Source organism: Rhamphochromis longiceps, linkage group LG7, assembly GCF_057381845.1.
Source record: "Rhamphochromis longiceps isolate RC_006_pf linkage group LG7, R_longiceps_female_GT1.1, whole genome shotgun sequence".
Taxonomy (NCBI): domain Eukaryota; kingdom Metazoa; phylum Chordata; class Actinopteri; order Cichliformes; family Cichlidae; genus Rhamphochromis; species Rhamphochromis longiceps.
In genome coordinates, this window is record NC_140563.1 from 28,316,052 (window position 1) to 28,343,603 (window position 27,552).

A 27,552-nucleotide genomic window follows, 5' to 3' on the forward strand; every position below is an offset into this window, starting at 1 on the left:
CTAAGCATCATCTCCACTGGGCCCCACTTGAAAAGAAACATTGTTTCAATTTCACAGTTTTAGTCTTTAATGTGTGCTAATCATTCTGGCTTTCATTGCTGTTTAAGGAAGACTAACCTGATCTTCTATCTCATTATACTACAAATAAGAAGGTACATATTAAATAACATCAAATTCTCTTACAGTTATGTGGAAGACAATCTAGGTATCTAGGCAATTGAGACAGTAGATATGCAGGGCTGTACACTGCCAAAACATGAAAAAAATCCAGTATTACTATTTTGTAAGCACTGATCAAGACATAGACACACAGCATCTGGAGTGTGCTTTGGTGCATTGGTAGCTGAGATGTAGATCCTTTGTGTTGCAGGGTGAGGCCTTGGTCTTGTGCCACATCCTGTGGGTGCTTGTTCTGATTAATATCTGGGAAGTTTGGGGCAGGATTAATGCCTTGAACTTGGAAAAAACTTCTTGAAGTGAAACTTTTATTTGTTTGAGATGTTTCAGTGATTAATACCATCTGTATATGAATGTTTACTATACCTCTTGGCTAGCTTGGGAACACTCTGGTATTCCCCTACAAAAGCTGGGAAGAGTGCCTGAGGAGAGAATGAAAGCAGTAGGGATCTCACACACTATTACACATCAAACTTTGGATGGGACCTTCCTGGAATTGAGACAGGTTGCACCTTTTAAGGTCAATAGTATCAGGCAAAATCATCAGTATTACCAGAATCGGGGCACCTGGTGATTATGATGGAGCAGAAACACAGTGGGACATGATCAAAGGAGAAATGGAAGGGAATCTAACATGTCAAATCAAAAGGGAAGCAACACTGAAAGGACAGAATATAGTGAGTATGTTAAAGTGAGAGGGTGAGAAAAAGGAAAAAAAAACATGAAAAAGATGTTTTAGGATTTACATACTGGACTGCACCATTGTTTCAGTCAGGAACTAATGTGCTCTTTATGTAGAGAACTCAAGTTCATAGATAGTCAGGTCCCTATGGAAATAAAAGCATGAAGGTCTTATTGCATCTGTTTCATTTATTATTTTAGTAAGTGAATTGTCTTTTGAGGACCTTAACATGCTCAAAAACTAATGAAATTTTGCACATACGTCAGGTCTGGTGAAAATTTATGTATTGTATTGGTTTGGCACATGGACGATTCAAAATGGCTCCCGAGCCATAATGAAGCTATAATGAAGTGTTACAGATTACACATGTGTAACATGCAAATGACAGACAAAAATATGTGTATGGCCTTATTTACCCAAACGCAACAGGAAGTCAGACATTTTGAATTGAAAATGGCTATTTTATCATTTCCATGCTTTTGCAAACTGCTCTTAGGGATTTTCTCAACACAGTCTAACTAACACAATCCCCACAGATACAGTGGCCAGAGAAGCAGAAGAACATCATATGAAGAAGGCCCTGAGTTAATGTGGTTATCCCAGCTGGATATTTGGATTGGCTGGGAAGGCACCTAAAGAAAGCTCCAGCTGAGCCAGGAGAGAAGGACAACTGCCGCCTCGGCGAAAACCCTTAGTGATCCTGTATGTGTCAGGAGTATCAGAACAGCTGATGCATTCTTTCCAGTTCCATAGCTCTCTTCAATAAATGTTGCAAACTGACTCCACAGCACCACGTAAAATCTTTTAGAAAGCAGCCCCTGTATTATGTTTGATCCGAGTCTGAAATTTGGCAGCCTTCTGTAATATCTTAAGATGCACAAAAAAGTCTCTTGGACTCATATCCTAAATCCAACAGGTAATCAGGCATTTTGAATTTAATGTGTACATTTCGCGGCATTGTTAAAGCCTTAGGCTTTAAAAACAGGCACAATTCTGTCATAGAAATCAATGGACGAACACATAGTGGAAAACTTTTCTAAGGTCAGATTAACTGAAATTTGAAATTCTTTGGAGAAAAACTGCATGCCAAATCTTCTGGAATGAAGAGGAGCGGGGCCATCTGCATGACTAGGTGGCTGATTATATATAGCTGTGGCCATGGAAGTGATTGGAAAACCTGAATTAAATTATTTGAATGGGTGAGTGAATACTTTTTGTAATAGCGTGTCTTGGCTTTATTATACACTACCAGTCAAAGGTTTCTCGTTCAATGTTTTGTCTTTATTTTTACTACTTTCTACATTGTAGATACAAACAGAAGACATCAAATATGTGAAGCAAGATATATGGAATTATGTAGCAAACAATACATTGATAAATAACTAAATATGTTTTATATTTTAGATTCCTGAAAGTAGCCACCCCCTGCTTTGTTGACAGCACTACAAACCCTTCCCTTTTCTCAATGAGCTTCATGAGGTAGTCACCTGAAATGGTTTTCATGACACAGGTGTCTTGTCAGCGTTCATTTGTGGAATGTCTTGCCTTCTTAATGGGGTTGGGACTATAGTTGTGTTGTGCAGAAGTCAGCTGACAGGCTTATTTGACAACTGTTAGAATTCATATTATGACAAGAACCAATCAGCAAAGTAAAGAGAAATGACAGTCCATCATTACTTGAAGAACTGAAGGTCAGTCAGTCTGGAAAATTGCTAAAACTTTGAATGTGTCCCCAAGTGCAGTCGCAAAAACCATTAAGCCAGTTTTGTACAATAAAACTGGCTCACATGTGGACCACTCCAGGAAAAGGAAGACCAAGAGTCACCCCTGCTGCTGAGGATAAATTCATCTGAGTCGCCAGCCTCAGAAATCACAAGTTAACAGCACCTCAGGTTAGAGCCCAGATAAATGCCACACCGAGTTCCAGTAGCAGACTCATCTCTACATCCACTCTTCAGAGGAGACTGCACGAATCAGGCCTTTAGGGTCAAATAGCTGCTAAGAAACCACTACTAAAGAAAAGCAACAAGCAGCACAGATCTGTTTGGGCCCAGAAACACAAGGAATGGACATTAGACCAGTGGAAATCTGTGCTTTGGTCTGATGAGTCCAAATTTGAGATCTTTGGTTCCACCTGCTGTGTCTTTGTGCAACACAGAAAAGGTGAACAGATATTCTCTGCATGCATGGTTCCCACAGTGAAGCATGGAGGAGGAGGTGTGATGGTGCTTTGCTGGTGACAATGTTGGTCGATTTATTCAAAATTGAACGCACACTGAGCCAGCGTGGCTACCGCAGAATCCTGCAGCGACATGCCATCCCAACTAGTTTGCATTTAGTTGTATCATCATTTATTTTTGAACAGAACAATGACCCCAAACACTGTTTAAGGGCTATTTGACCAAGAAGGAGAGTGATGGAGTGCTGTGCCAGATGGCCTCCACAGTCACCTGACCTAAAACCAATCAAGATGGTTTGGGATGAGATGGACCGCAGAGTGAAGGCAAAAGGGCCGACAAGTGCTCAGCGTCTCAGGGAACTCCTTCAAGACTGTTGGAAAACCATTTCAAGTGATGACCTCACGAAGCTCATCGAGAGAATGCCAAGAGTGTGCAAAGCAGTAATCAAAGCTATGTGTTCATTTATAGTCAGAGGAGGGAAATAACGAAGTACAAATAATTTTCAGTTATCTGTATTTTACTTGAGTAGTTTTTTTTTCTGACTACTTTTTGCTTTTACTCCCTACATTTTTGAACAAATATCTGCACTTTCTATCCTCACATTTACAAAACAGGCTTGTAATTTTTGGTTTAATGCCTTTAGGTCAAGTTATTATTTCACATTACGTCACTACTGGCTGACCTTTCAATTTCAGATTAAAATTAATTAGTTACTCATTGAGAAAAATTGTGTAACTTTTTAAAGAATTGTTTACCATAACATTGTAATAGTTAGTAGTTGCACTTGCAAGAATTTGGAGGAAATGAGGTATCTTGACATGTCATTTAAATAAACATGGAACATTTCAAGGTCTTGACTCTGAGTCTGACTCTAAGTCTTATATTTCAAGTTTATATTAAAGCTGGTACGATGATGGTCAACAGAGAGGAGGCCTGGATGCCACATTATTGTAGAGATGGATAGACTGAGATACAGTTGGTCTTCAAGCTAGTCCTCTGAACCAACTCTTCCTGTTCTGCTTTGTCTCAATATTGTCTTACTGTTGTCAATACAGACTACTGCTGTGATGGTCTGAATTAAGTTAGTCAGTCAGTTATGAGTAGATCTCTATACTGTAAACTATTTACCTGGCTGCATTCATATTGACCTGTCGTCAAACAGGGCCTGGTGTTATATTGTGTGAGATTTTTTTTCTTTTAAATATAGCTACAACGTTGTCATCCCTATTTCTTTCAATTTTGTGTCCAAGGAATTAGAAGACATGAGTCACCCATCATTTCTGGTAATTTTAAAAAAGTGGTCTTGAGCAACAGTTCTCCAGGTTTGCTGGAAGAATAACCTCCATCCACCCCCATTCGTTTTCAACTCTGTCCTTATACCTGACCATTTTCAGGGATGTATTTATTTATTTATTTTGCTTGTTGAACAACTTGTGAATGAGCACATTTCTTCAGCTTCTAGTATAACTAGTGGTACCAAGATAACCAGGTCATTGTTAACTGGAGAACATTTGTAGTATAATGCAAGTCTTTGTTGTGGTACTGTTGGTTCATGTCTGTTATTGTCAGTAGTTATGACAATAGTAGTAATACCTAATGTTTCTGTTTGTGCCACCCTTTATCTTGTTTCCATGTTTATTGCTTTGTCCTGCAACAGTGTCACCAGACTTCACATTTCAAATGTTTTGCAAGAAACATTAATTCACAGATATTCTCATGGAAAATGTAGAAAAATACAAACATGACAAATGACAAGAATACAAACAAGGAAATTGCTAAGCAAGGAGAAAAAATACATAAGGACAGCAGTGTGATTTGAAGGGTACTTTATAGGCATGTAGCAGACCCCATTATAACCAACCCAGGAAAAGGAAAGTGAGGAAAAGACATTTTATTTCTTCCCTAATTCCCAATTATAAAGTGATAAGAGCTCAGGGGTGGGGGGCAACAGTGATCCAGTTTCATCTGCTTTGATATCTGTCTATGCTGTCCTCAGCATCAAAGGAGACCCAGCAGCAGTAGCAGAAGAAAAAAGAACAGACCTCTGTTTTTTGAGAATGAACAAAGATCTTGCTGTGACAAATAAGACAAGAATGTGACTAGCTATTACGGCACCATTGACAGGTCCAGGAAAAGGTAGTTGGAGAGAGGGCCACAATAGGACAGCCTCAGCATGATACAAAGACATGAACTGCAGAGCAAGTCACTCTACACTGGTTTTCATCCTGTAATTTGGAGTCTTAAAGGGAACGAGCCTTACCACATTAAAGTGTTTCAAAGTAGTTTTCAAGGCTTATTAGTGTCATGAAATAACTTCCCTTAAACCACATCTAATATTTAGTAAAGCATTAAAATATTGTTTCACTTGGCCATCTCTCTTTCTCTCTCTCTCTCTACATATATGTAGAGAGAGATAGAGAAAGAGAGAGAGAGAGAGAGAGAGAGAGAGAGAGAGAGAGAGAGAGAGAGAGAGAGAGAGAGAGAGAATGAAAAGCTTCAGAAACTATAGATCAGTAATGCTTTTGTCTCTGCTGGTCTAAAAGTAAGGCTCTGCTGGAAGCTTTGTTACTCACCTACACATGTTATCAGCATTTAGAGAGGCTGGGTCCATCCTGGGATACACAACAATACCACACTTGAAATCCAGCAGATAGCTTAAGATTTAGTTACACACAGAAACAGCAGAAACCTCCGATTGAAATTCTATTTCTGTTGGATGACGAACATCTGTCACTAAGCAGTTTTATGCTCAGCCAGATCAAGGCCAAATCAGGACAGGTGCTGAATAATTTCTTATTTCATTCATATTGCCTCTGTTACACATGATAAGAATGCACCATATACACTCACACTCATCTCACCAGTCATTCAAATGGTACTGACCCAATACATTTAGTCATGTAGACATGGTGTGTGTGTGTGTGTGTGTGTGTGTGTGTGTGTGTGTGTGTGTGTGTGTGTGTGTGTGTGTGTGTGTGTGTGTGTGTGTGTGTGTGTGTCAGGCAGGAGTGGGGAAAACAATGGAGGTAGAGTGAGTCTGTGGAGAAGGAGCGAGAGCGTTTGTCTAAGGATCATTAAGCAGTTGGGCTGAAATGGATTGCCATGAATTTGTACACCCTTAATATCTGCATATCTTCTACAGAGAAAATAATGCAGTTTTACAGTTTGATAAGAGGGGCACCTGAAATTCAACCATATATATTTAATTTGTTTTATATACTGGGATATTTATAACTGAGCTATTTGTATATATTTTTGTTACATTTTGTAACTTTTTAATATACTGTATTATTTCATTTAGTTTATTTAGTTATTGTTCTTACTGTCACAGATTAGTAGGCAGAGGACTCACTCGCAGGACTCTGAAGTTTAGAGAGAGGGTGAGGGTTTATTTGAAATGTGACACCAAGTGAGAATATATACATATATACAGTGGAACAGATAACACGGGGCTCCAGGGAGTAGGGCGGGGTCCGAAGGGAAGGTCCAAGACGGGGGTACACACACGCTCTTCTTCCACTCGATCCGTAACTCAAAAATGTCCACACTAAGAAGCTCACGCTCACTCACACACATCCACAGAAATCCAGACGGCAGGGAAGACGGGCAGGGAGTCTAGAAGGCCTGTACACAGAGGAAAAAACAAAGTCAGGAGGAAACTCTAGGGGATCAAAGGAACATTTTCATAGGTTACACTACACTGACACTTGGTAATGTGACGATCCAGCGAGGAAGCAGCCTCTCTTGCCATCTTAAGTAGTCTGCCAGGATCAGTGTGAATGAGCCACAGGTGTGTGTTCAGGGTGGGTTCAGAGGCGGGGAACCAAGGTCCAGTTCCGCCCTGGTGGGAGAGGTTAAGACAAACAATACACACACCACGACCTCTCCAGATCTTGAGAACCATGACACTTACTGTCTTGGAGCAACTGTGACCACATAACTTCCTCGGAGATAAATAAAGTTTTCTGATTCTGATTTCATTTTCATAAACTGTATTCATTATCTTACTTCAGGTTTAGAGGGGAACAGAAATGGAAGATACTTGCAGGGGGAAGCAGACGTTGACCGGGAGGAGCTGAGGTGTGGGCAGGCAGGTGAGGGTTTGGTGAAGAGCGTCTTCCAGAGCTGTATCAGGAGTGTGAGTGGTGAACAGGAAATCCAACATGCTGAACAGGTAGATCTTTGAAAGCTTTGCCACTAGTGATGGGATTTCCGGTTCTTTTTAGAGAACCGGCTCCTCAGGTTGTTTTGTTGCTTTAATTAATTTATTATTAACAATAATATAAAATTATGCACAAAAGGAATTACTAATGTAAAAAAAGTGGTTTTATTTATATATGTTTATATATAAATATATGCGGTGGCCCCTAGAGACAAAACACGTACAAACTCCAAAACACATTTCTAGTTTTAACTGAACTTCCAAAACAGAGCTACCTAGATCACTTCAATTACACAATTGAAAGCATGTGTGTATTGTTTGTGTATTTATACACAGGCACTAATATATATTCAAATAATTTAAAAAAATGTTCATTTACCTGTTACTACCACACACCAAATCCGGTCGTTGCTAATTGCTGGCTTGTGTAGCCACTAGGCAGTGTTGGTCAAGTTACTTGAAAAAAGTAATCAGTAACTAATTACTGATTACTTCCCCAAAAAGGTAATCCCATTACTTTACTGATTACTTATTTTCAAAAGTAATTAATTACTTAGTTACTTTTTAAAAACACGATTTACAATCTGAAGAGGTGATAAAGCGATAGCTCTTTCAGCCCAATTCTACTTTTTCTACATAATCCATCATACAAAATGTAATCAAATGGAAAAGTCTCTTTTTAAAACTTGTTTTATTAGTTTTAACCTTTTAACTTTATGCATCAAGCAAAAATTAAATTATATGCACCATTCTCTGACTTGAATAAATTAGTTTAACATTTAAACCTATTTTCTGCACATTCCAGCGCATAAAATAAAATATTTTTTGTGTTTACACTCTCTCTTTCAAATAGATGCAAGTAAAACACAGCAGAAAATAAATAAAGTCAAAGACTCAGCGGTCCTTTTGCTCTATTTTCACCTGTAAAGCAGGAGTGGGGTAGGCGGAGGTTTACCCTGGTGCAGGTGTGCCGCAGCGGTCAGTGGAAGAATCCGCGAGTTTCTCTGTGAATTTCCCATTACGTCGTAGCGCACTCGGTGCTTGTTTGGAAGTTTAGGGGTTTTTTTGCTGTAAAAAGAAGTTTCCTTCCCACGCACAACGGACGCTAATGTTTTTGTCACTTTTTATGGAATCAAACTCAAAGGTCAGTACTTCCACGCTTTAAACGCTGCACGCTCATACTCTCTCCCGCACTCGATATATGATCCATTGTTGATCTGCACACAGCTGTTGCCACGAACGTCGCACTCGCTTACGTCACTGTCATGAGACACTCTCGCAAAAAAATCATGGTTTTAGTAACGCAGTAACTCAGCGTTCCTATGGGAAAGTAACGGTAATCTAATTACCGTTTTTGCAATAGTAATCCCTTACTTTACTCGTTACTTGAGAAAAGTAATCAGATTACAGTAACGCATTACTGCCCATCTCTGCCTCTAGGTAACAAAAGCTCAACACTGCCCCTAGCATCCTGGAGCACTTCTGTTGTCTTTTGTACGTGTTTTGAGTTTTTATGTGTTTTTACGTGTTTTGGAGTTTTTATGTGTTTTTACGTGTTTTGGAGTTTTTATGTGTTTTTATGTGTTTTTACATGTTTTGGAATTTGTACGTGCTTCAGGGTTCGTAGGTGATTTGAAGTTTGTATGTGCTTTGTCTTCCTGACAGCCTGATGGATGAAGCTGTCCTTCAGTCTGCTGGTCCTGGCCTGGAGACTCCGCAGTCTCCTCCCTGACGGCAGCAGCTTGAAGAAGCTTTGCATTGGGTGCGTGGGATCAGCCGCTATGCAAAGGGCTTTTTTAGTGAGACGGGTGCTGTAAATGTCCTGGAGGGAGGGGAGAGAGACACCAATGATCCTCTCTGCAGCTCTCACTATGCGTTGGAGGGTTCTATGACAGGACGCATTGCAGGCTCCAAACCACACAGTGATGCAGCTCGACAGGATGCTCTCGATGGTGCCTCTGTAGAAAGTGTACATGATGGGGGCTGGTGCTCCTGCTCTTCTTAGTTTGCGGAGAAAGAAGAGACGCTGCTGTGATTTCTTGGCCAGTGCTGTGGTGTTGTACGTCCAGGAGAGATCCTCTGTGATGTGCACACCCAAGTACGAACCATGGCTATGCTTTCGCTCCTTACTTAGACCCACAAAATGGCGGATCGGGCCAAAATCCTTTCCACGCCCACCCCCGTGACATCACGCTCCAAAGCCCTATATATCCTCTTTGGTAGAAGAACGACCAAAGTCGACAACGGCCAAAGGGGAAAACCCCAGAGCAACCTACAAGGAAAAAATTGCCATTGGGCCACTTGCCCTAAACTCTAATATCCTGCAGTTCAAAGCCAGTATAATATTGTTGAAGAGGGGATTTAAATGACTTTGAACCTAGGATGGCTTGTTGGTGCTGGATGGGGTGGTCAGAGTATTTTAGAAACAGTTGATCTGCTGGGATTTTCCTACACAAGGGAGCCCATCTCTAAGATTTACAGAGAATAATCTGAAAAAGAAAATATCCAATGAGTGACCGTTCTCTGGGTGAAAAAAATCACTTGTTGATGCCAGAGGTCATAGCAGAATAGCCTGACTGCTTTGATCTGAAAGGAAAACAGTAGTATATCTGTGGTATAAACGACCCAAGGCATACAGCATTTTAGGCACATGAACATTTTATTTACATTGTTACATGTATGCTTGTGCAGTTCTAGTTGTCTCGCTCCAGTGCAGTACACATCTCTGTTGCCAGGTCCCGACATCCTAGGCATACAGGGGAGGCATGTTTAGATAATGAGAACAGCTGTGTGGGTCAGCCTCCTCTGACATCATACTCTGAACCCACCACTTGCCTGCAGCTGAGCCACCAACCACAACCTGTCACAATCACCTTACAACCAACATATGTGAAAGAGTATCTCTAAACTCACAACACAATGAGCTTTAAAGCAGATGGGCTACAGCAGAGAAGACCACACTGGGTGCAGGTAATGGTGTGGGAGTTATTTTCCTGGCACACTTTGGACTCCTTTGTACCAAATGAATGTCATTTAAACTACTAATACTCCTTAGTGGAGGTGCAGAAACATAACTTTAATAATTATAGTGGCACTCTACAAGCTCATTTAGGACACTGATGTCTCATACCCACACAAGATTTTTATAACATTACAGATAGGCCACACTGGATGGTGGAGACAGCTCCATGTATTTAAAAAAATATTGGTGCAATGCTCTTTTGATAGATGTCACTGTAGAGAGAGTTTAGAGGTGCATGGATGGGAAAATGGGTGTGGGAGAGTAGGGACCTCAACCTATCGCTTGATTTCTTATCCACTACTTTAAATCTGTTCAATGATATCTACACACAATTTTGGGTGCCAGACTTTGTCCCCTTTGACAACTCGTTTTTAGCAAATCCAGAATAGTCCTTTACCACCATTTGCCTTGTGACAAATAAAAGATCAGTGGAAGCAGATTTAGAGGATGTGGATTGGGAAGTGCACTCCCTAACACTCAAGCACCACACAGTCTCCCAACACCCTGCTCATTGTCTCTGTGGTTATTATCCGCTTGCTTCCACAACACTTCGCCCCCTCAACCGTTCTGTCCCGAGGAGACACAATGTTAAGCAGCTTTCTTCACAGCAGCGGTTTATTCAGGACATGTGAATAAACACACTAAGTCACTTTAAAATGTACAGATTAAAAAATGTGTTTATCAGTGTTCAGAATCATAAAGGCATCAGTTGACAAGCTGTCAAATTTTGTATTTACTAAATAATGTTTCACATTAATCCAAAAGTACCCTATGTCTGACTGATATAATGTTATCACTTTAGAATTAGCAAAGACAATATTTTCCCATGTCTAAAAAGGGCTTATAATCCACAAAATGCATTTTGTAGGTTGTTTTACAGAGCAAAATAACTAGTAATGACTCGTGCTGCTTGTGACTAATTAGCAGGGAAGGCAGGATTAAAGGTGTAATACCTCTTAAGAATCATAATTTAAATACACTAGGAAACACTACAGAGATATAGAAGAACACCTAGAACACTTCTTATAGATTAATTAAAAAAATATTTCCCAGACTGATGTTTCACCAGGACATTTAAATGTTTGCTAAGTGTCTATAAACTAAGTTAGTAACTCAGAAGACTAGAATTTGTCTTCTAAGAAAATGTCTTGGAAAACATTCTGGTTTATAGTAAGAACACAGTGTATTAGACAGCAAAAAGAGAAAGGCTCGAGCAGTAATCATTGTACCTTCTTTTCACAAATAATACATAATTGCCTTTCCAGAATGTAATGTGTTTATATGGTAGGCACACAGCTCCATTTGAAGATGACCTAAATGACTAGTGATTAAGTGTAATTTGCACATATTATTAATAGCAGGAGGTGACAGAGTGATGCTAGTAATCTGCTGGGTTTTGTAGAGCTCAAATTCAATTAGCTCTGTGATCAAATATCCAAAACAAGTATAATGACTTGTTTCAATGTGATGACCATTACATGAAAGATAGCGCAATGATCAAACTTTGAAGACTGATTTTTTTGTTCTTCAAATGTGACATTGTCCTTTCTTTAAAAAAAAAAAAATCTAAAGCCTTGCATGTATGTAAAATCTAACTCAAAGTGATATATATTTTAAAGCCAAAAAAACACCATTATAGAGTGAATAGTTTAACAATTTCAACAAAGCAAGCAAGAATTATGCAGGAAATTTTGTAAATTTGTGCATGTGGTGTCACTTTTACGGCAAATGTAATGGGACACACAACTCAACATGTTCATCTTTTGTCTCATCAGTCAGGTTCACCATGGTTACATGTTTTCACCATTTGTGGATAATACCTCTCTCACTGTGCCAAAAAGTTGATTCTCTTCATCTGCACGCAGCATTTTCAGTGGGAAAAATGTTTCATCCTCTGAGGGAATTATTCAGTCTCAACTGACTGCAGGTTTCTTGATCATTAATATGCAAACCTGCAAACCACTGATCAAAACCACTGATCAATGGCCATGAGTACCATTCACAGAGAGTTGGGGAATGGCTGCAATCACAGCATTGTAAGATGGTGAAAGATGTACCCTTAGGCCCCCTCCTTGATTCAGAGATGATCTCTCCCTTTTCATATCCCATGTCCAGGATGTGTGCATCCTCAACATTGAAAGAGTTTCCACTGGCCTGTTGGTGTAAATGGAATGCAAAGTCGTGACCTAATGAGTTAGCTTTTCTGTGTTGTACCATCCGCATCGACACAGGTTGTTTGGTTTCCCCCAAGTATAACTCATGACAATCCTCCTGGTACTTAACAAAACTACACTATATTACTCTGCCCAAGGAACGGGTCCCACAACCTGATTCTTGGGCTGGACCGATTTTTGGCGCTGAGTGTTTTGGGGTTTGAAAACCACAGAGAAGCGGTGTTTAGAAAAAATGTATCTCAACTGCTCCGATACTCCTGACACATAAAGGATCACTAAGGGTTTTTGTTTAGGCAGCAGTTGTCCTTCTCTCCTGGATCAGCTGGAGCTTTCTTTAGGCGCCTTCCCAGCTTTTACAAATCCAGCTAGGATAACCACATTTACTCAGGGCCTTCTTGATGTGATGTTCTTCTCTTCCCTGGTCGCTGTGTCTGTGAGGATGGTGTTCGCTCTGTGTTGTCCTGATGACACCCAGTTTGTGCTCCAGTGGATGATGAGAGTCAAACCTTAAATACAGATCCTTATGCGTTGATTTACGGTACACAGCTTGCCAGCTGAACTACCTCCAGATCAACACTAGTAAAACCAAGGAGCTGGTGGTAGACTTCCGCAGGCACAAACATCCTCCACTGCAACCACTGAACATCCGAGGTATGGACATTGAGGCTGTGGACAGCAACAGGTACCTTGGTGTTCACCTGAACAACAAACTGGACTGGACTCAAAATTCAGAAGCCCTCTACAGGAAAGGGTAGAGCAGGCTGTAGCTGCTGCGGGGACTCAGGTCGTTTGGAGTGGAGGGCCCACTCCTGAAGACCTTCTATGACTCTGTGGTGGCCACAGCCATCTTCTATGGTGTGGTCTGCTGGGGTGGCAGCATCTCTGCTGGGGACAGGAAGAGACTGAACAGGCTGATCCGAAGGGCCAGCTCTGTTCTAGGATGCTCTCTGGACCCAGTGGAGGTGGTGAGTGACAGCTGGTGGCTAAGCTGTCATCACTGTTGGACAACATCTCCCACCCCATGCAGGAGACTGTGACAGCACTGAGCAGCTCCTTCAGTGGCAGACTGCGGCACCCACGGTGTGGGACGGAGAGATTTCGCAGGTCTTTCCTCCCCACTGCTGTCAGACTCCACAACAAAGACTTTAACTGATCAAACACACACATCCACTGTATATAGTATTTTATTTAATTTTATTCCATTCTGTACAGTTGTGTACTGTATTTATTCTTATTGTATTCTAATTTTTGCTTCATAACTTTTGCACTGTCCACTTCCTGCTGTGACAAAACAAATTTCCCACGTGTGGGACTAATAAAGGTTAACTTATCTTATCTTACAACAGCTAATGAAGAAGCTAAGCTAAGCTAAAGCCAGATAAGCCACAAAATAAATCAGATGAATGATAACATAATGCCCAAGCACTGGGTTTTTACTCTTTAAATTCCTTCACCTAATCCGTAAACCTATCCAAGGGCATCCTTCTAAGTGCACGTCTCTGCCTTACTCCAGCTACTGTTAGCAATCCAGCTACCAGCTTTTTGTGTACCTGAAGACTCTTTGAAGGTCGAAACGTTGCTTTGTTTTTTTGTTTTTGCTGGCACGCCTTCTTTTGTTGATGATAATATTGGATTTTTTTCCTTTCCTGTTTTTTGGAAAGTGTTTTTAATTTTTTTTGAGTAACAATTTATTTTGGAAAAAATACAAATAAGAAAAAAATACAACTAACGATTTAAGATGGGCTGTGTGATTCCCGCTGGCCTGCAGACTAAGATCTCCCTGTCTATTGTTACAGGGTGGGAGTCTCCCCCTCCTCTCCAAGTGGGCCAAAGTAAGGATACCTTAAATAATTTTTAAAGTTTCAATAATCACGACCTTAAAATATATGATAATCATGTGCATTATCTTCCTCCTTGAGTAGGAGGTCTACTGGCCCATGAAGTAGATATTGTGCATTTGCTCATACTACATAAAGAGTGTATGTGTGAAACAATCACGGGGCATTATAACATGTGTATGATGATGTATTTTTGTGTATATACATCTTGCACTTGAGATGGTCCTTCTTTAGATATTATAGCTTAGTGTGTATTTGATCATGCTGCAATTTGTGTGTATGTGGAAAATCTGTGCTTTTGAATGTGAACGCACCATGTGATGTAACGTATGACTCGTGGTATACACTGGGGTCTCAGGTGGGTCCTCAGACACCTATTGGGAAAGGCCTGCTAATGGTGTGACTTCTACAAAGCGTTTATCTGGTGCCTTACTTCTGTCCATTAATGTAGCAGCTATCTGCACTACCTGTGGTGCACACGACACATAAAGGCATTACTGTGGCTTCACAAAACTGTTCATACAGTGAATGAAGAATAATCACATTGTCTACAGTAGGCCAGTTTCCTCACAATAACCACCAACAGCAGCTCCCCGTGGCTGTGTATCTGCATCCACAGCCACGCACTGACGGCATAAAAAGGTTTAATTAGCAAACGTAACACAGGTGTGCCAATCGCCTCACCTGTCTGCTTCCTTAATCACTGTCTCACTGCTCCACCTGAACCTGAAGCCACGCCCACACTGAAATGTAAACTGTCTTGTTTAAATGTCTTTGTAGGTAACAGAAACTATTTTTCTGGCACAGCACAAATAATCTGTGGCATCTTCGTGTGACCCCTGATGGTTTTGTGAATGCCTGAGGCAGTGCCGGCATTTTAATGTCAATAGTTTTGTGTAATTTTGTTGTTAGCTAGAATTTGCAAAACAAGTTTATCTTTTTTAAAATTTGGATTTCAAGTTGGATTTCGAGGCTCATGAAAACGAATCAGCTTCAAACTTTTGAAAATTAATTTTTTTCTTTTTATTCCAAAAAGTGAAAACAAAATATTTTACTGAAAAACAAAAACAGTAGATCAGTGTCTGGATGACATAACTCATGATGTCACTAATGACATCACTCAGACAGCCACAGTTTGAAGGTCCGATCGTAGGAACAGGTGGCGATGAGTTTCCCATCAGGTGACACGTCGACGCCCATCACCTGAAAACACAAACAGGTCAGAGATCGCCAGCAATTAGGAGCGCCCGAATGGACCAATCAGAGCACAACGCTCATACCTTCCCCTCATGCCCAGCAAGTGTCTTCAGTGGCATCCAACCCGGATGACTCCAGACCTTCGCTGTGTTGTCGTATGCACCCGTCAACAGGAAGTGCCCGTCTGTAGCTGCAAACACAGGAAGTACGGTCACATTAACAGGAAGCAAGGTCAGTAATATTTAGTTTTGTTGAACAATAACGTTTTTTACGTTGAAAGCGGACGGCAGACAGCAGGTTCTGGTGGGCGGGGACTGTGTAAAGGCACTTCCTGTTTCTCAGCTCCCAGACCTTACAGGTGTTGTCTCCACTTCCTGTTGCCAGGTGATACCTGAGTGGAGAAACATTATTGAAGCTGTTAATTCTGATCAAACCGTGAAATTTATCATTTTAACATGTTTACAACAAAAACAATCTCTTCACTTCCTGCAGAATCCCGATTATTGATTCGGCTGTGTGTTTTGTGTGATGCTTTGTGATTGGCTGACCCGTTGGGGGAAAAGTGCAGGCTGTAGATCTCCTTCAGGTGACCCTCAAGGAACACCACGCAGCGTCCCGTCCGGAGGTCCCACACCCTGCCAAACGCATCCAGGCCACTGATTGGACCACAGTCAGAGAGAGCTGATTTGTTAGTTACAGAGACGTGCTGAGACGTGCTAGAGCAGGGGTGTCAAACTCAAATACACAGTGGGCCAAAATTCAAAACTGGAACTAAGTCGCGGGCTAACGTTAATATTTATTGAAATATATTTATTGCTCCAGATATAAGAATGAATCTTTTCTTATGGACTCAAACACGTTTTGCTGAAAAACTGAATATGGAACAAGCAAAGCTTAATACTAAACAATATATATATTAGCTGTATAACACCAGTAGGCCAGCTCTAATAGTAATTTGGTATGGCTTCGTGGGCCAAATGTAAGTAGGCTGCGGGCCAAAGTTGGCCCGCGGGCCAGAGTTTGACACCTATGTGCTAGAGGATGTTGTAGCGTTTGTTTACCCTGTAGCAGCCAGAGAACCGTCAGGGTGAAAGGTCAGGTCGTGGACACCTTTGCTGTGACCTTCCTGATGGAGGATTTCCTCCTGAACCTCCAGATCCCAGAGACGCCACGAGTAATCGTAGCTGCACTCCACACGGACAGGAAGTATGTCACACACAGAAAAAAATATTTCTGTGTTAAACTCAGAGTAAAACTTTCGAAGTAAAATGGAAAATTTTTTTAAGGAGAGAAAGTAGGTGGTGCTTAGTGTTTGAGCATGCTCTGTCTCTACACGTTACACAGGTATTTTGACTCATTACAGTAAGAATGAATATTCAGAGTAATTTCTACTTTACCAGGTTGTACCCAGGAACCGTCCTGACGGATGCCACGACACCCGAGAAACTCGCTCGCTGTGGCCTTCAATGTCTGCCACTGGCTCATCACTACAGCAACCAGAGACACAAAACCATTAATTACTGATAGGATATGAATCAGACCCCACCCCCAGTTACCTGCCCCTTGCCCTCACCTTTCCAGGTTCCACAGCTTCACTGTGCCATCAGCAGCACACGAGGCCAAGCTGACATCTGATTGGTTAAGAGAAACTCCGGCCTGGGGGCGGAAGACGAAGGCACCCACATTGGTGTTGTGACCTTCAGCCAATCAAAGAGCAGGACAGAAAAGGGCGGAGCCTCAGACAAATGATTCACAAGTGATCAAAGTATTGATCAGTTATCATTTAAACCCTCTGGGGTCCAGCATTTTTGACTACTTTTTGATTTCACATTTAAAAACTGTTTACCTTCTCTTGTTTGGTATCATTCTTTTCAGCACAACCTCACATGTTTAACAGTTATTTTTTCATTTGACATACTGTATTAACACAATCAACACAATCGTCTCATTGTTTTGACATGCAAAACAAAACAATCGACTACACTACACAAGATACACACAACTATTTTATCGATCAATTACAAGCCCCCTTGTAATCATCATATAATGTTTGACATTTCTGTGGCAATAAATCTGAAACCTCTAATTTATCTCACTAACAACTAATCAACAAGCAATTCCAATGTAACCAACAACAAAAACAAACATTAAGCACTGCCCACCTCTGAGTGTCCGAATCAGGTTGCAGTCAGGGACGGACCACAGCTTACACAGACCGCTCCTGGAGGTGTTAGCACGTTAGCATTAGCTTCAATACAGCAGTTAAATAAGCTAACATTTACTCATGCTAATGCTAACTGTTTGCATTTTATGCTAGTAGTGGGCGGTGCTTGTTACCAGGAGGCCGTAGCCAGCATTTTGGAGTCGGGGCTGAAGTGGCAGAAGCTAATTGGTCGATCGTCCCCAATCTGACTGCAGAAGTTGTTCAGATTCTGAAGAAGCGGAAGAGGGGGTGGTTAGTGCTGCTCATGCTCACTGAGAACGAGGACATTCGCTGTGACACTCAGAGTGTTGTTTTTGGTGTGCTGCTATCTGCAGTTAATAAAATTGACTCACCCTCAGGCTCTTGTGCAGCTCTTGTTGTCGGATTGTTTTGGTTGCCTCGGTAACTTCCTTCTGAGTGCGTGCAGCCTCCAGGCGCCTCATTGCTCTGATGGACCAATCACAGAGATAAGGAGCTATAGCCAATGAGAATCAACCAACTGACATGATATTTTTATCATTTCTTCTTGACAGATCCTGGCGGCTCATTTACCAAGTCTCAAATACTTTAAGATCGCAGTGTGCGATTGTATGTATGGAAAGTCTAAGGAGTCAAACGCGTTTCTGTACAAGTGAAGACTCTGTTATCGTCCACAATAATACGGTATGAATTCCCGCAACAGGGATATTATTGCCATAGCAACACTGTGTTTAAAACTAGGGGTGCCCAGCTATGTCTGACAGCCAGAGCCGTGTGCCCACCTCCGAGGATGAGTTAGTAAATAGGAAGTTGTCTTGAATCATGCTCAATTATCCAGGTAAGTAAATCCCCCAAAAATTATTCTGTTCATCTGGACGTAGTGTTTGCAGTGGGAGAAACGTTTAGTCACTCATCCAATGATTTCTTCAGTTCAGCTGAGTGCAGGTTTCCCCAACCATATAAGCAGTACATTTGCACAATGACTGAAACTAGCCCACTGAATGAACAGCGGGCTGTGAGGTCAGTTTCAGCAAAAGGGCTGAACTTTGCTGTGACACCAAGACGAAATCCCACAAGTGGAACTGATCACAGCCACAGAAACAGCCATTCAAAACTACAACATTGCAACTGCGGACGAACGTTTCCATCCCATATCAGCATGGAGGACAGGAAGGCAGTCACATCACTTAGTAATGACAACAACATTATCATCCTTCCAGCAGACAAGGGTAGGTCCACAGTTTTGCTAAACCATAAAGACTATGATGAGAACATTTTGTCACTACTCAGTAACAAAAATAGGAGGGTGAGAGATTGTCTGAAGCTGTTAGACCAAGACAATGCTATTGACCGGACCTCATACCACAGGCTATACCCAGGGGAATCTACACCAAGTCTGTATGGTTTACCTAAGATACATAAACAGAGTGTACCTTTAAGATCAATTGTCTGTATGATCAACTCGGTCACCTATAACATCTCAAAGTTTCTGGCTTTGATCCTCAACCTGTTGGTAAGCAGCTCTGAACACCACATCCAGAACTGGATGTGTCTTAATTCCACCTATTTCACATACAAGGGTCAGTATTACAGGCAGAAACATGGGTGTACCATGGTTTCCCCAGTTTCACCCATTGTGGACAACTTGTACATGGAAGAAGTGGAAAAGAGGCCTCTGTTATCCTATCCTGGAACACCACCAAGTCATTGGTTCAGGTACTCTGTGGACTAATACATCAAATTCACCAGGGAGGATATAAAAAGTGGCAGGTTAGCCTTCTTAGACTGCGAGTTTTCCATCAGTAATGAGGGACATTTAAGAGCTGATGTGTACTGTAAACCAACGCATAAGGATCTGTATTTAAGGTTTGACTCTCATCATCCACTGGAGCACAAACTGGGTGTCATCAGGACAACACAGAGCGAACACCATCACCACAGATACAGCGGCCAGGGAAGAGAAGAACATCATGTCAAGAAGGCCCTGAGTAAATGTGGTTAACCCAGCTGGACATTTGTCAAAGCTGGGAAAGCGCCTAAAGAAAGCTCCAGCTGATCAAGAAGAGGAAAACAACAACTGCTGTCTAAGTAAAAACCCTTAGTGATCCCATACTTGTCAGGAGTATCAGAACAGTTGAGATGCATTTTCTCAAAAGACTGCATCTCTCTGGCTTTTAAACCCCAAAACACGCTGCGCCAAAAATTGGTCCACCCCAAGGATCGGGTCCCCCGACACAAACAGAGTAATATAGTGTACGCTTGTTAAGTGCCGGGAGGATTGCAAGGATTTATACTTGGGGAAAACCAAACAACCTCGGGCAAAGCAGATGGCACAACACAGGAGACCTAACTCATCAGGCCAGGACTCCCCAGTCTATTCACACCTACAGACCAGTGGACACTCTTCAATGATAAGGATGTACACATCCTGGACTGGTTTGGGTGGGGAGTCGAGGAGGCCATTTATGTGAAAAGGGAAATCCATCTCTAAATCGAGGAGGGGGCCTAAGGGTACATCTTTCAGCTTCTTACAATGCTGTGATTGCAGCCATTCTGTAACTCTCTGTGAATGGTACTCATGGCCATTGATGAATGATTACTGATCATGACAATTTGCATTTTTATGATCAAGAAACTGACCTCACATTGTTTGTCAGTGGTTGTAGTTTCTGTCATTGTGCAAAGTTACTGTTTATAAGGTTGGGGAAACCTGCAGTGAGCTGAGACTGAAGAAGGTGAAAACAGCCAAAATCACATTATCAAGTATGATCAGGCTACGATGGAGGAGATATCAGCAATGATTCCACTGAATGTCGCTGGAAAACTGGTCATCTGCATGTCATGTGACAGAGCCAGTTGTCACTGATGTGGTCACAGTAGCTATTAAAAAGTTTGTAGCGTCTTTACTGTCCAGTAAAAACTAAAAAGTGCCTATTGTGATTTGGCGCTATATAAAGAAAACTGCCCCTTTGAGGGCAGAGCCAGGACAAGCTGGACAGATTACATCTCTCAGCTGGTCTGGAAACACCTCGATGTTCCCCCAGATACGATAGTGGCCGCGGAGAAGGTCGGGGCTTCGGTCCCCTGTCCCGTGACTGGATCCCGGATAAGCAGAAGAAAATGGATGGAACGAACTGAATCGACCTGCACACAACATCCTGACAGGAAATTTCTCTGACTCCGAGCGTATTCAGCAATTATTTGACAGTTTTACTTCAGATTTACAGGGGAAACCCAAGCTCGGTTACTCTGCTGCTTAGATTTATTCTTTTACCCGTGCATGTGGAAAGACTAAATATAATATTACCGATTGGTTATTGGTTGTTAGGGATGGGTATCGTTTAGGTTTTATCCGATACCGGTGCCAAATCGGTACTTTTGAAACGGTGCCGGTGCTCAAACGGTGCTCAAACCGGTGCTTAAAGAATAGAGAACACAAAATTGGTCCAAAAACCTCTCATGTTCAGCTGTTTTTTTGTAAAAAGATAACAATGTTAGCCTTTTCTGCAGCTATAGGGGATTTATGGCATCACTCTTGGCTGGAAGCAGTGCTTAAACAATGGAAAAAACACAAACTTTGTCCAAAAACCTCTCATGTTTAACTGTTTTCCACTTTTTCTTTGGTCATTTTAGCCTTTTTGGCCAGGGTGAAGGGAGTATCTGCCATCAAACAAGAGGACAGCCGCATGTAGCTATGATGATGTTTGCTAGTTCACCTTACATGCATTAATGTAATAAGTGGTTAGCCTACTCAACGTAAATTACACACGAACAACATTAAGCTACTCACGCAGAGAAGAACAGCTGCTGCTGCATCATCCTCATCATTTCTGCTACACTGGCAGGGCTAGGGGCCAGGACTCTCCTCTTCGTGTTTTTGGGGGATGTTGCTAACTCCGGGTTTTAAAAAAAACGCTATGCGTCTCCAGGTGTTTCATCGGATTCGAGGAGTTACCTCCTTTGCACAGTATCACAGTATCAGCTTAAAGCACTTGTTGCAGGCTGCTGAGTTTGCATCTTTTGCTGTGAAGTACAGCCAGACTTTTGACCGCTTCGCCTTGGGCATTTTTAATCTGTAGCTCTGCTCTAAAAGAACGTACGTACCTGGGCCCGCCTACTATCCTCGGAAACGTAAAATGATTGGCTAGAAGTGTATCACAGCTCAGGAAAAAAAAAGCACCGAAATAAAGCACCGAAATGTGCGCTGCTTTTCGGTCTGGTTACTACCGTTTATGTCAGAACACACCGGTACCCATCCCTATTGGTTGTCATGGTGATATGGCTGTTCATGAAACATAAAACACAGCATTCAGTGGTGAAGGTTAAGGTTGATGTTTACGTCTTCACCAGGCGGGTTTGAGACGGAGGGATTTTTAGCTCTTTTGTCCTTCTGTGATATAAGGACTCAGTGTGGTGCCCTGCCTAGTTACTGAGAGAGGAGTCTGGTAGAAGCGGTGCACTCAGTGGTTGTCTTTGCTCCTCCTCCTCTCACACTTTGATAATGACTCACCGGGGAAGAGAATATCTGGCCAACCAGAGCCGAGCATCCTTTAGGGAAGCGGAGCCTTCGTGGTACCATGTCTGCTGGCACTGTGATTGGTCAGAGAGAAAATGTTTAGATCATGCAGCCAGGTGTTCTGAAGCCCCACCCACACTCCAGGTCAGCTGACCTCATCCTGCGACCTCTTCGCTCGCTCTTCGTCCTTCCTGGATTTCTTCAGAGCGTCCGGACCGACCACGGACAGCACACTGCGCAGCCTGAAGACACACACACACACACACACTTTTACTTCCTGTCTGCTTCCTCCCTGTCACACTGACCAAGTTTGACAGGTTTTTTAATTAAATTATTGGCCCAAAATATTCCTAAGATGACTGCTGAGAGTGTTCTACAGAAGATTACAGAAGTTATTTTGCTCCACCTTTCGCGGCGGTCAGCTGGTCCCTCTCCAAATAACGTGATTGGCTCCCCCAGTGCACGGAGGCCGGCTTTCACCTCAGCATCATCAGTGGACACAGTGATCTGTCGGGCTCGTCGCCGTCGCTCAAACTCAGCAAGCGCTTCCTGCTGCCGCTCACTGACCCGCTCCTCAATCTCCAGAGTCTCCCCTGCAGGGCATCAAGGAAAAACAGAGTCAACCAAATTCCTGCTATCAATTAATCACAGATCTGATTGAGCAGATATTATTGATCACATGATTGATCAGAGCCTTGACTGTCGGCACTGTGATCAGCAGAGGGTGGAGGTTCTTCTAATTTCTAATAATTTTTAAGAGACATTTTATCAGAGAAACTGAACAAACTGCTAACCTGATGAGATGTTGATGTTTCCCGCCTCAATTCCCGCCCTGACTGCATCACTTCCTGTTGCTGAGCTGCTCGCCACATTGGCGCTCAGACGCTCCCGCTCTTTCTCCTCCAGGCTTCCATAGAAAACTCTGCTCTTCTTCACGGCCGGAGCCACATCCTCCTCATCGGACATATTGACTTCTTTTTTCTGGAGAAACAACAAAAACACATGAGGAAGATAAAGGTGACATTTTTAATGACAAAAAGAAAAACTGCTCAGAAGAAAAACCTTATTGATCCATTGAGCAGCAGCAGAGTGGCTGAAACGCAAACAATCACCCTGATCAGTAATAAGTGATCAATCAGCAATGTCAATCAGACACAGTAGCAGATTCATACTATACTTGGAACACCTTTATTTTTAACTTCCTGTTTGAGCTGCTGCAACTTCCTGCTCAGCTTCACTCGCTGCTGTCAGTCAGACAGAATGACATGCTCACAATGATCAGCATCGGTTACAATGATGAAATGACCTTAATGCACCTGCTGACATGTTAATCTCACCGCAGAGCTCCACCTCACTGGCCTACAGGTGTGGGTCACAGACAGGTGCTGCACCTGAGGCATGGATTTCCTCTCATCCAGGTAACTTCAGGTTATGCTGGGTTTCTGTACTATTATGGTCAGAGACTTCCTCCTTGTGTAAATCACTGTGGTAACTGATGGGATTTACCCCAGGTTAGAGATCAACAGGTATGAAATCACGCCTACTGACCAATCACCATTCCTGGATGATCCCTCAGAGCTCTGCAGGGAGAGTTGCAGGGTGCGTTTCCCTGGTCGTCAGTAGTAAATACTCAGTTTTATTTCTGTTTAAGCATCAATATCTGAGCACAAAGCCCCTTTTCCATTAGTACGACTGGTTTTCCATAACAATCAAGTACCACCTGATCTGTGTGATCGTTGTTATAGCAACGCTGCTCAGTTTCCTGTGAAGTAATTAATATCCAACATGAATGCTACAACAAAGGTGGACGTGGAGGCGACGATATACCTGCTGCTCGGTCTGTGGCTTTTCGTTAGACTCAGGGAACAGGACATTATTCTTTGTAGCCATTTCCTTTCGTTGCCTGTTTTCAAAAATGACATTTTAGATTTTCGTGAACAAGACGCTCTCATGACTCATTGAGTGACGCCACTGACCAGCCAATCAGCGGCATGCAGTCTGACGATGTCACATTTAAGTACCTGCTTGGAACCCCAGCCCGGCAGATATTAAAAAAAGTACCTGGTACCAGGTACTATGACCTGATGGAAAACCCTGGAAACTGTGGTGAGTACTAATGGAAAAGGGGCTTAAAACACCTGTGCTGTACCTGATGACCTCAGGTCGAGTCAGTTTTTAGATTTAATTTAGTCTTCTTAAACAGCAACGCGTCTGCAACTGAGAGAAAAACACTGCATTAATGTTTCTGGAGTAAGTTATGTTAAGAGTCCATTTTTAAGGTTCCTCACTGAGAGACCTGACCCACAAGGATCTGCGTGGTGGCCACACTCAGACCTGTTCCAAACACTAAGGAAAGGAGCTTCAACGCTTCCGTTGCTGAACAGACGAGACACTGGAGCATTCTTTATGAAAATGGAGGAGTCCCATAATTCATAGCGACAGACTTATCTGACCATGAAAACAATGATATAATAACCAAAGTGGAGCAGAGCATGAAAATTTTCATCATAACTTTTCCATTTCATCCACAAGGTATATATATATATATTCATAGTTTTTAACAGAAGCTGTTAAACTCACAGCTGAACTCTGAACATCACACTGCTGGAAAACTACTTCCTGTTGAGTTGTTACTGCATTAAGAACAAATTTACATAAACTCTCTAAACATTAAGAACTCTATGAGCTGTTCAGTAAGTTTAAGCTTGTGAATATTCATCCAGTTGTAATACACTGTGTACCACCGTTGCGCCTCGTTTCAACGTTTAAGGCGTCTTCAGTAAATCCAGCAGACTTTTGACCTCCATCAGTACATCTGAGTCTTTGTTCTGCTTTAAAACTCCACCCTGGTTTTTCACAGGCTTTGGCACGACAACGGCCTTCGCAGAATCAGGCTGAGAACATGCTGTGCTGAATTCAAATTGGTGATTAGTTTGAAGACCGCGGACATATTTACAGGCGCCGCTCTAGGTGACCTTTGACTCCGTCCCCGTGTTAGGGTCAATGATAACGAAAACAGAACTTCGTAGTTCAGACCTCTAAGCGTCCTCCTGCAGCTCTGCACCGATCAGTAATCGCTAACTCCTCACCGTTTCTCACCTGTGTGTTTCAGGTAAAGCTTCGCGCTCACCGGAGTCAGTGGACAGCGCGAACCCAGAGCCTCTTCAAGGGCTGAGTGTCTGTAACGTGCCGGAGCACGCGCTAACGGATGAGGGGGTAGAGCAGAGTATGGCTGATTTACGCTTTGACGTCTCTCTCACCTGTGCAGTTGAACACAGCGGCTCAGAATGCCGTTAAACCGTTCAATGAGAGAAACTTACCGGAGGAGACGAAGGACACACCGACGCGGAGCACCGTGACCCGGAAGTTCTTCCTTGAAGTGCCACCGGGTCAGAGGTTGCACACTTCCGGTGGACGCAGCAGCTGCAGAAAATAAACAGAGAGAGAAACTGCGGGAAAGAGCATTACAACTCCTCTATCAGGTACCTGCACACCTGTTCACACTGAGGGTATCCGCAAGGACTGTCCGTTACCGGTCACTGTAACGTCACTGCGACTTTACTTTAGCGCAGCTTAGCTTAATTTAGTTTAGCTTAGCTTAGCTTCTGTGAAACCCATCTGCGTGCGCACAGTGCGCATGAGTGGCGACTTAAGGAGCGGCAAGGTTAGGGGTCAGAGGTGAGACTGTTATAGATATTTCAGCAGCCAGTCAGATGAGACCATTAAATGTGTCTGTATAACCTCCAGAGCATCCTTTAGAAAAGCAAACGAGCTAATCATGCTGCTGGTTCCTGTCTGAGCGGTAGGTGTAGTTTATTTAGTTTCTATTGCTTTAGAAGCAGTTGGACGCCCTGAGCTCCGCCCTGAGGCCCTTACCCCGGGAATCTCTCGGTTACCCTGACGTCAGTAATCAGGAGACTTCGGGAGTCAGTGTTGCTGTGGTGATAAGTTACCTGGACTCCTGCTGTGGCTTGATATCAATACGTTCACCATCAGGATCAAACACAGAGATCAAACAGTGTGATCAATGATTCTGATCACAAATATCAGGAAACATTTTTTAGATCTGGTCGATCCTAATTATTGATCTGATGGAAACGATAACTGAAGCTGATTGCTGTTATTGATCAGATTTCAGAATTAATTAAAGCTCCTGTGTCTGAGCTAATGATCTATTGAGTCGGTGTTGTTGAAAGGTTGAAAAGCCAAATGGCTGCTCTCTGGGACTCTAAGTTTAACCTTCATCACTTGACTTTTTTCCTTCCTCTGAAAACTTTTGAAGTCATCCTGCTCGATGTAGGCATCATCATGACAACAGGAGTTGTAGTTTTATTTTTCAATTACAGCCAGATGTTACAGCCTCATGATATTCACAGTAAAAACACAACAGCTTGTTTCTTTTTGTGCCACCATCAACCTCAAAGCCCGTAAGGATAAGCTAAGATAACCCTTTATTAGTCCCACACGTTGGAATTTCTTTGGTCACGAAAGCATCTGGAAATAGGAAGGGTTCTGATTGGCTACACTGACTTCAATAGAACCGTGAGATGTTTTATTTTGAAAATGTCCAGGAAATGTGTGCAGTAAATCATATTCAGCAGGTTTATAGAACATTGAACTTGGAGGTGAATCATTTTCACCATTTTCACCATTCAGTAAGCATGTCAAAAAGCAAATCTGATCACTCAATCCATGTATTGATCGTCTGCTTTCAGCCTGGACTCTAAGTGAAAATGTTGAGGAGGAAACCGACTCGTCTGGAGCTTAAGATCGACGACACTGAGGAGTTCGAGAGCGTCAAGAAGGAGCTTGAGGTCTACTCACTTTTGTACCAATCAATCAATTAATCAGTAATAGTAAATGAGAATGAATAACAATCAGTAACATCTGACACTTTAAAGGAAGTAAACTTCAAACAGGACATTATCAGGTTTTCTTTTTCTTTAGGCCAGAAAACGTCAGCGAGAGGAGGCAGAGTCGGGAGGTGGAGTGGGTGGGGGATCTGTAATTGGTGTTGATGTAATTGGGGGTGGAGCCTCTGCCTCAGCATCGTCCTCCACAGCCGCATCAAGGGCAGAGCTTATCAATGAGCGAATTGGCTACAAGCCCCACCCTAAACCGGCGACCCTGCCGACCTTATTTGGAAGTTTACAGTTTTAATGATGAATAAAGTTTGAGCAGAAAAATCTTTGGAGTTTGGAGTATCGTTTTATTTTAAATGAGCAAACATAAAGAATCTCAGAGTGAATCAGAACCCCCCCCCCCCAGCATCATGTGACCTGGTCAGTCAGATGGTCTCCAGTAAGTGGGCCAGAGATGGAGTTCCTCGGCTTTCCTGCCTCAGTCAGGCTGGACTTTATTGACACAACAGCGTCTGACAGCTGTTGCACATTCATACCAAGCTTTTCTTCACACACACAAC

At 42.4% G+C, this 27,552-nt stretch overlaps 2 protein-coding genes across 4 annotated transcripts; one reads left to right on the plus strand and one right to left on the minus strand.

Moving 5' to 3' along the window:
* Window positions 1–15,234: 15,234 nt before the first annotated feature.
* Window positions 15,235–25,568, minus strand: prpf4 (pre-mRNA splicing tri-snRNP complex factor PRPF4). Of its 3 annotated transcripts, XM_085413186.1 has the most exons (16): window positions 25,451–25,467; window positions 25,230–25,331; window positions 22,925–23,111; window positions 22,537–22,723; window positions 22,285–22,372; window positions 22,125–22,204; window positions 17,989–18,082; window positions 17,770–17,864; window positions 17,595–17,653; window positions 17,006–17,129; window positions 16,830–16,919; window positions 16,494–16,616; window positions 15,981–16,088; window positions 15,705–15,823; window positions 15,516–15,622; window positions 15,235–15,438 (listed from the first exon to the last, which is right to left on the minus strand). In XM_085413186.1, the coding sequence occupies exons 3-16, from the start codon at window positions 23,094–23,096 to the stop codon at window positions 15,352–15,354; spliced, it is 1,533 nt and encodes a 510-aa protein (XP_085269312.1). In that variant the 5' UTR covers window positions 23,097–23,111; window positions 25,230–25,331; window positions 25,451–25,467; the 3' UTR covers window positions 15,235–15,351. The 3 variants fall into 3 exon arrangements, with proteins under 3 accessions (XP_085269312.1, XP_085269310.1, XP_085269311.1); XM_085413184.1 differs by lacking the exon at window positions 25,230–25,331 and having other exon boundaries at window positions 25,451–25,568; XM_085413185.1 differs by lacking the exon at window positions 25,451–25,467 and having other exon boundaries at window positions 25,230–25,437.
* cdc26 (cell division cycle 26 homolog) lies at window positions 25,475–27,316 on the plus strand. The gene is made up of 3 exons (XM_085413187.1): window positions 25,475–25,612; window positions 26,846–26,944; window positions 27,078–27,316. The coding sequence occupies exons 2-3, from the start codon at window positions 26,864–26,866 to the stop codon at window positions 27,288–27,290; spliced, it is 294 nt and encodes a 97-aa protein (XP_085269313.1). The 5' UTR covers window positions 25,475–25,612; window positions 26,846–26,863; the 3' UTR covers window positions 27,291–27,316.
* The last annotated feature ends 236 nt before the right edge of the window (window positions 27,317–27,552 follow it).

Excerpts from the sequence above, each read along its gene's own strand:
- prpf4 (XM_085413184.1), bottom strand. The coding sequence starts at position 23,096 with ATGTCCGATGAGGAGGATGTGGCTCCGGCCGTGAAGAAGAGCAGAGTT. Across the intron at positions 22,205-22,284 it reads CGAAGAGGTCGCAGGATGAG|TGCCAGCAGACATGGTACCA; the intron begins GTCAGCTGACCT and ends GACCAATCACAG. Across the intron at positions 16,089-16,493 it reads GGTTCTCTGGCTGCTACAGG|TGGCCTGGATGCGTTTGGCA; the intron begins GTAAACAAACGC and ends TGGTCCAATCAG.
- cdc26 (XM_085413187.1), top strand. The coding sequence starts at position 26,864 with ATGTTGAGGAGGAAACCGACTCGTCTGGAGCTTAAGATCGACGACACT. Across the intron at positions 26,945-27,077 it reads GCGTCAAGAAGGAGCTTGAG|GCCAGAAAACGTCAGCGAGA; the intron begins GTCTACTCACTT and ends CTTTTTCTTTAG.